The 8,409-nt window shown below is 52.3% G+C and overlaps 1 protein-coding gene across 3 annotated transcripts in view; it reads left to right on the forward strand.

Annotated features, from left to right (window-relative positions):
- ATF6B (activating transcription factor 6 beta) overlaps positions 1-1,901 on the forward strand; it is a 9,633-nt gene extending 7,732 nt beyond the window's left edge. For 2 of the 3 annotated variants that reach the window (XM_006904623.2, XM_015589179.2), the window contains exons 15-18: positions 70-140; positions 364-475; positions 615-699; positions 1,218-1,901. In XM_006904623.2, the coding sequence (XP_006904685.2) occupies positions 70-140; positions 364-475; positions 615-699; positions 1,218-1,447 (498 nt within the window). In that variant the 3' untranslated portion in view covers positions 1,448-1,901. The remainder of the gene's footprint in view (positions 1-69; positions 141-363; positions 476-614; positions 700-1,217) is intronic. The other variant, XM_015589183.2, reaches the window with a different exon arrangement.
- Positions 1,902-8,409: the final 6,508 nt, after the last annotated feature.

Genomic DNA, 8,409 nt, shown 5'->3' on the forward strand with positions numbered 1-8,409 from the left:
CCAGGGTTCGTCTGTCTCTGCCCCTTTTCCCTTCACCCTCTTCAAATCCTTAGATACTTCTCCTTCCAGAAGTCTCAGCTACAGAAGACATCGCCTCCAGTTAAGGCAGTCCCCACCCAACCCCCCGGGCCCTTAGAAAGGTGAGTCTGGGAGAGGGGTATGCTTTCTTATTCAGTGAGGTTCCACTCTAAAGAACTATGTCCCCAGGAACTATCCTGTGCTTGTCACCGTTGCCACCACTGGCTATGCCTCCCTCATCCACTGGGGGGCTCCTGTCTTTTTTCCTCTCTTCTCCCTGCTTCCCCAGTGGGAACTGGGTACTGGGCTTAGGCCCTCCCAAATACTGTTTCCCCACCTGCCTAGGGATTCTGTAGGCCAACTGCAGCTGTATCGCCACCCAGACCGTTCACAGCCAGAATTCCTGGATGCGATTGACCGACGAGAAGACACATTTTATGTTGTCTCCTTCCGACGAGTGAGTTCCATCTCCTGGCCCCATCCCTGCCAGCTTGGGTGTTCTGGCTTCTTGTCTTCAGGTTGAGGCTATAGAATAGCCAGGGAGCTTCTTGCCGTCTTTTCCTCCACCCTCCTGTCCTCACCCCTCTATTTCCCAGGACCACTTGCTGCTCCCAGCCATCAGCCACAACAAGACCTCTCGGCCTAAGATGTCCCTGGTGATGCCCGCCATGGCCCCCAATGGTAATTCTTCCCCTACCGGATGTGAGCAGGGGTCCTGAAATTGAGGAAGGGGGGAAGTTTCGATGGGGAGATCCAGCATGAAGAGCTGAGGGGGGAAATGGAGAGGGATGTGGGGCATTCCAGAGAGATGCTAGATTCCTGGGTAAGAAGAAGCACGAAATGGGGGGATTGGAGAACAAAATGCAAGAGACTCTGATGGGAGGAAGACAAGGTTGATGTGTTTGGGTAGGTGCTGGGCAGAACGGGGTGGGCTGGGAACCTGCCAGCCTCTCACCTCATATTTTCTCTTGTTGTTCTCTCCTCTATGACCTCACACTCATGTAATTTTCTTTTCCTACCCTTTTCCCTCTCCTTTCACCAACTCCATCCCTACCCTTTCATTTAACTCCCACTGTGGATCCACCTTGTCACCGCTGCCCTTTCCTCTCTATCCATCTGCTTTTCTGCTTTTCTGCTTTTCTGGCCCCTTTCTTGGGTTTGCCTCCCCCTTCTCTTCCTTAACTCCCTACTTTGTACAGAGACGGTGTCAGGCCGGGGGGCCCCTGGGGACTATGAGGAGATGATGCAGATCGAGTGTGAGGTCATGGACACCAGGGTGATTCACATCAAGACCTCCACAGTGCCCCCTTCACTCCGAAAACAGCCGTCCTCAACCCCAGGCAATACCACAGGTGGCCCCCTGCCAGCTTCCGCAGCTGGCCAGGCCCCCCAGGCCACCCATCGGCCCCTCTACCTCAATCATCCCTGATTTCTGCCTCTCATACTGATTTAGAACTTGGGGTGGGGGAGGAATGACCAGGTGAGACTTTCTAATTTCCCTGATCCCTGGGCTTGGGCAATTGGTGAAAGGACAGGGTGTGGGGTTAAGCACTTATTTGGAGGAGGTGAGGGGGTTCACCTCTCTTTTCACCCCTTTTTGAAATATAGGGCTCTTCTCATTTTTCTGAACCCCCAGTCCCTGCTTCTTTCTTTGAGGGTATTGAGTGAGGGTAAGGTTTGGGGTGGATGGGCTCTTGATTCTTTTGCTTCTCTGTTTTGGGGGTGGAGGTGGGAATTTAGTCCCCAGGAGGGACAAGGAACATTTTTGCATTTTGGAGCTTGTTACTGGGAATAAAGGAAGGGTGGTAGAGGGAGATCAGATTTATGTATGTGCATATCTTTTTTTAATTATTAAATAAACAACTTGGAGGGAGTTAAAGCAATGGTGGCTGCTTCCTGGCTCATGACAGGAAATCTGAGAGAAAGTGACTTCTCTAGGGCAAGTATATCAGAGAATTAAGCACTGAAGACAGCTGGCTCTGGGGTGGGGTGGGTGTGGGATCACAGACCTCATGTCATCCTCTTGTACCCGCCCATGCAACACTGGGATGTCTGTGGGAGGTGTTGGGTGAGGAAGGGATGTCCCATGATGTGACAGCCAGGAGGATACAGATCCCTGGAATGTGTCTGAGTAAACAGGAAGGACAGGGGGCCCCACGCCCTTTGGGGTGAGCAGCCTCCCTGGGTCCCCTGCATTCTAACAGGTCCTCCCTCCCTTCCCTCGCTTTCCAGGACAAACAACCAAGCTGGGGCCAAAGGGCTGTGAGCCAGAAAGGAGGGGCCACAGTGGAGAAGGGGTGGTGTTTGGAGGGAAGGGGGATGTTGAGCATCTTCTTGGCTCTGAACTGGAAGAGACTGAGACTTGGTCCAGTTGAAGGAAGAAAACAAGAGTGGGTCTGGCAGAAAAGGCTGTGCTTTCTAATTAGGAAGAAGGGGAGTAGAACAAAGGGTGAAGGCCCAAGTCTCACTCAACCTGTGGGGATCCCCATCAGCAGCTCCTGCCTAGCAGTGCCTCTGGCCCAGCCCTGCAGAAGTATACTGGGTCAGTTGGAGGATGTGGGCTGGGCCTGGGCTCAACGCCCAGATGACTGGACAGGGGCCACCTGGGCCACAAGCCCAGGCCTGAAGGAGTGGAGAAGAACCTCATGTGTCCAGCCAGGCTCCCTCCTCCCCATTACTGTGTTTGGGGTGAAAACAGGCTGAGTAACTGTGGCAACCTGGAATTAGGGCTCCCAGGAAATATGCCTCTCCTCCCTCCAGAGGGCAGCCCTGGCTCCTCAGCCAGCCCCAAGGTCTTTCTGCCCCAAGGTCCCTCAAGCCTTATCCAAGCAATGAGTGCAAGGAAGACAAGGATTTTGGAGGCAGATCACCTGAAGTGGTTTTTCTTAGTGGATGTCCCTGCTATGTAACTTAAACACTCTAAGCCTTAGTTTCCTCATCTGTAAAATGGGATACTCCTATCTACTAGTCAGGGTTGACGTGAAGATGAAAGATGGTATTCGTGGTGCCCGGTCCATAGTAGACACACATTTCTCCTTTTTTATATTGTCTTTTTCTTCTCTAGTCTACTTTTATCCCATCTGGGTCTATCACTGTTCCATTGTCCACCACTCTTTCTGTTTTCTGACCCTAGCTCAAGAAAGTACCAGAAATGTTGGCATTTCAGACTAGGGGTGGGGCATGCAGCTTTTCTGGCTGAGTGGCAATGGACAGCTGGCACTTCGGTGTGAACTGGAAGTCACACTCTTGGCTGAGGGAGTGGGGTAGTAGGAAGGGTAAGAGGCTTGGAGAGTGGGTATGCCATGGTGGATTGAGGCTGGGCAGTCTCTGGGCCGCCACCCTCTGGGCCCATGAGGATCTCCAGCCACAGCCCCCATCCAAGGCCACCTCAGTATTCCTGTACCTCTGTTGGCCCTTCCTGTCACAGGCCCTTTTTATCTTAATGTTCTGCTGCTTTCCTTTCTCTAGATTTCTTTCCTGCCTTCCTTTGCCCTCTACCTCACCACGAGTTATCACCTCTTTTTGACCCATTATTCTTTGTTCATCTTTTTGTTTTTTGCTGCTTTGGTGTTTTTCCCTTCCACCTTTCCACCTCTTCTGCTTCACCCTTTTTTTTTTTCTTGGTCTTATCTCCCTGTGCTGCTCACCCTGTGCTCGCCTCTTCCCTTTTCATGCCACCCTCCCTCCATTTCCCTTTCCACTGCTTTGTCCACATTCTTTGTCCCTCTCCATGACTTCCTCTCCTCTCCCCACTTCACCCCTCTCCTCCTCCTTCCTCCCCCTTCTCCCTTTGCTTCCCACTCCAATCCTCTGCTCTCCCCAGCTGTGGGGGCCAGGACTGGAGAGCCTAATGTTTGCCTCATCATTCTGCTATGGCTTCTGGATACAGCACATCTGGATTCCGGGGCTCAGATGTGTGGTTGCCACAGCAACCTCAGTTCCTCTGGTAAATAGGGCGCCCACCCACCCCAGAGCAGAGAACAAAACAATTGTATGACTTTCTTTTGTCACGAGATAGAAATGTCCTCCCTCCTCCCTTCTCCCCACACCCATGTCTCCAGGCAAAGGAAGTTCTGAGGGTCCAAATCTTTCTTCCTGTGGCTCTGTTTCCTCCGAGCCTCTTAATTCTCTACCATTTTTCATCTCAGGTTCAGTCTTTTCTCTTCATGTTCCTCCTACCATCTCCCACTCCCAGACCCCGATGACCCCCTGTTTAATACTTGGCAATTTCTTCTAACCGAATCTACATAATAATTGGATGCAGAAAGAAGTTTCAGAAATCCAGATCATCCATCCTTCCTTCTCAAACTAGTTCTTCCAGAAGCCCCTTCATTTGTTTCTGCCTTAAGTCTAACCTTTCCAGGGCTCTTCTTCAGGGAGGGGAGAGAATACAGGCTTTGGAATCAGAAAACCTGGGTTGAGGCCCACCTTTACCACCACCAGGAAAGTCCCTTGGACAAGTCACCTAACATCTCTGAGCCTTTATTTCCTCAGCCACGAAGTAGGATTAATAAAATGCCTGCACTGTGTAGGAAAGTGCTTTGTAAACTGAAGCCCAGTACAAATGTGTTTTGTCTTTCCCCTCTCTGGGACTGCTTCCTTGGATCGCAGCCCCTGGCCTGTCTTCCTTCCCCTTTCCTTATCCTTCAGGTCCTTGCCCTTAATTGCCCTTACTCTTCTTTGTCTTCTTTCCATTCTCCTTGTATTTCCCTTTCCTCCCTTTCTACGTCTTTTATTCCTTATCTTCTTGAGATCAGGACAGGAACTTAGAGGTTCATTCAAGGATGGAGGCCCAGAACTGAAGACACCTGGACTGAGAATTCAAAGATTAGCCAGAGCACATGGACAGGTCTTAGCACCCAGACCTTTCTACCTGTCACCCGGGACACCCCAGTGACAGTGACCCTGCTCTTACAACTAGGCTTCCCTGCCTTCATGCCTGGGGCTCCCTACCAGACACACTTTCCCCATCCTCTTCCAGTCAATTTACAATTTAATATCAACGAGCATTTATCAGGTACCTACTCTATGTAAGGCCTGATGCTTTTCTGATGATGCAGACATATATGAGACATAAGCTCCTGGAGAGATAAGAAAGCCTGAAAACCTAGGAGCTTTCAAATTTGTATTCCTTGGGTTTTAAATCCAGGGGAATCAAAGGTTAAACAGTGATTATCTCAGAACCTAGAATTATATCTGTCAAGCTTCCAATGCCTTCCTCAAATGCCTTGTAAGCTTGTAAATTTCTGGAATCCTTCACTCTTCTCTGAGATTCTGGCATTCCACCTGTCCCCAGCAGTGGGCTTCCAAAACACCCCATGGCCATCCTTCTAGCTCCTGCTTCTCTCCATGATCTGGCCACTCTTTGGGTCAACTATACTTATTATGGTGGCCATACTTCCTAAATCATAAAACCAACATATAAGGCAAAGGACCAAAATAAAAAAAAAAAGTGGTTATGACCATGGGACATAATTACTGAAACCTGGGGTATCAGAAATGCCCTTCTCTGTGCAGTCTGCTGTCCCCAAGTCATGCTGTTTCAGCCCCCAATCCTGTCATCTACTTTCCCCCCACCCCAGCCCAGAGATCTCAGAAGCTGTTACCTACTCCAGGCTCTGGGGGCTTCAGGCCAAGGCAGAGGAAGGAAGCTGAACCCAGCTCTATTGAAGATTCTGACTTCATCTTCCCCATCAAAGCCAGGAAAAACAGCCACACACGCACACACCCAGACACATGGATACACACAGGGACACCCTTGCTAGAGCCCATGTGAGCTTTTGTCCTTAGCCACAGGGAGCCGACTGGGCATCTGGCACAGCCACATGCTGGTCCAATGTATCCTGACTCAGGAACACCACACACCTGTGACCAGGGGGCTCTGACTTGGGATGCAGACACCTTTGCTCCAGCCCAAGTGGCAGAATCGGGCATGTACAGGCTCCTGCATGTCCCTTTCAGTTGTGATTTGGTGCAGCTACTCAATGGTGAAGTTTGTAGTGGGGTAGCAAGAACTCTATCCTCGGTGTGAAACCTGGGATCGCGGCTCCCTCAGCCTGGCTATTTTTCCTCTGCATCAAAAGTCTCCCTTTCAGGCCCCCATCAGGGCAGCAAGCATAGGGGAAATGAGGCCAGAGAAACAGCCAACAGCCTTATGTGGTCGTGTCTGCTGTCTCGCCTTCTGGTGTTGGTCTTCCCCACTCTGCCTGAGATCAAATGCCCTTTTCCTCCGGCCCCCAACTCTCCCTACCCCTGTTCCCACTTCCCTGCAGCCCCCACACATTAGCCCCCTTCCACTTTCCACAACTTCACTCTGCCATTTGTGCCGCTACCCCATACCTGCGTCCTGCCTCTGGCTCTTCCTTCACCACTAAACTTTCCTCTTAACTTTCAGGCTTCCTTTCGCTGTCTCTCCTGAACCCCAAATGCCTTCCCAAGTCTTATATGTCTTGGTGTTCAGCCAAGCTATTGTCCAGCCAGTCCCCAAGCCTCATCTGCCATTTCTTTAGGACTTTGCTGAGGTGAAAGAATAAACAGGGTGATCCCAAACTGAGAAGAGGAGGTAGACTGGGCAAACCAGACAGGGAGAGGCATTGCAGGACAGGTCAAGTGCAGAGGGTAGGCAACCACAAGACAGAGCACAGGTGGGAGCAATGGGGCAGGGATAGGGGTGGGGGACAAGAAGTCCCTGAGAAGGTCCCGCATTGGAAAAGGATTTGGGCTTGGGAGGAGGTTTTCTCCTGCCCACACTGCCAGGAGAGAATTGGTGGGGGACAGAGGCTGTGCTGGGCACCAGACAGATAGGACAAGATACTAGATGGAGCAGTACGGCAATTGGGAAGAAGTGGGAGGGGATGTGCAGGGGAGGAGGAGAGAGGGCCTGACCATGGGGAAGGATGTTAGAGAGGGGAAAAAGGGCCTGAGAACAGGAGCAACAGGTGGAGAAATCGTGGAGAGAAAGGAGAAATGGCATGAGAGCAGAGGATGCCAAATTGGGCAAAAAGTAGGGTGGAGAAGAAGAGGAAAATAGGATGGGGAAAACATGGGAAGTAGGACCAGGGATGAAGGGGGTGAGATGAAGATATTGTGGGACTCTGTGATCCCAGACCTGGGGTGGGGGTGTGTGGGGGTTGATGGCAGGAAGACAGGAGAGGTAGCATGTGATGACTTGGGAGGGCCTGGCAGGGGCGGGAGGGGTGGGAGGACCTGCCCTAACTCCGCTCCCCTCCCTGACCTCATGCTGGTCCTCCCCTTCTCCTCCCCCTGCTTGCTGCAGGCTCCCTCCTTCTCACTGTCGCTGGCTGACCGATAGACGGGTCGCAGCTCAGTGATCCCCCGCTGCAGGGAACAAGCAAGGGACATCCAGAGAGCTCAGGGCTGCCCCAGGGAGCCCACCCTGCTCTGCCCTGAGGACCGCCCCCCTCCTGAGGTTGGGAATAGAACAGGTACAGAGGCACTGCAGCCGCTCGCTCATTGCCCAGGTAAGGAATAGAGCTCTGGCAAGACTGAGGGAAGAGTTGGGAGAAGTGGGGGTCTGTATCCTATCCCTATACCCCAAACAAAGGTTGGCAGAGCCCCCAGATCAGGGACTTTCTGTTGGGGCAGAGGAAATAGGACCGTGCACTGGGGACTTTACTCCCTGTGGAGGGAGCATCTTGGAAGATGGGTCAGTGCGTGAGTGGAGGAGCAGGGTTTGGACAGGATCGGATGGTGGCACCAGGGTGGAGGTGGTTATTGGTGAGGTGGGGCTCTGGATGTGCTGGACTGGGGGAAAGCAGGAGTTAGGCTGAGCTGGTGGCCAGCTAAGCCTCAGGAGGAAAGTGATGATGGAACCCCAAGTGCTCTAGCTGGAACAGATGAGCAAGAGCTTGGGAAGATGCCAGAAGGAGCTTCTTTGGGCATCTAGATGGGGACAGCCCAGGTGACAGCATGTGGGTTGCAGGGCCTGGGAGGGAGACTGGAGATCTTGAGCCTTCAAGAAATGCTGAAATGGAGCAGTCAGGACTCCCTGGTCTGGGCAGAGCTTGTGGAGAGGATCCTAAAGCTTGTTCTTGGCCGAGAGCTTTGCACCCATGACTCACGGTTCAGCGGGGCTGGGATGACTGAGCGATGCCTCCAGGGGCACAGGGGCTCCGTCTTCAGTCTTCAGTCCACCCCCTTCCAGGCTCCCCCTTCTCTGTCCATCTGAACCACCTCCCCCCGCCCCAATACACGTGACACACCCTGGGTGGGGCAGGCAGTCCCCTTATCTCGCCTGGAAAGAATTTCATGGCTTGGAAACAACTGGAAATGAACTGAAAGGAACTACTGGGAAGCAACTAGGAAACTGCAGCTGCCTCTGTCCACTTCCAGTCCCCTCCCGCTTCCCAGATCCCCAGCCTCCTCCCCTCT

This window comes from Pteropus alecto, unplaced genomic scaffold, assembly GCF_000325575.1.
Source record: "Pteropus alecto unplaced genomic scaffold, ASM32557v1 scaffold400, whole genome shotgun sequence".
Lineage (NCBI taxonomy): Eukaryota > Metazoa > Chordata > Mammalia > Chiroptera > Pteropodidae > Pteropus > Pteropus alecto.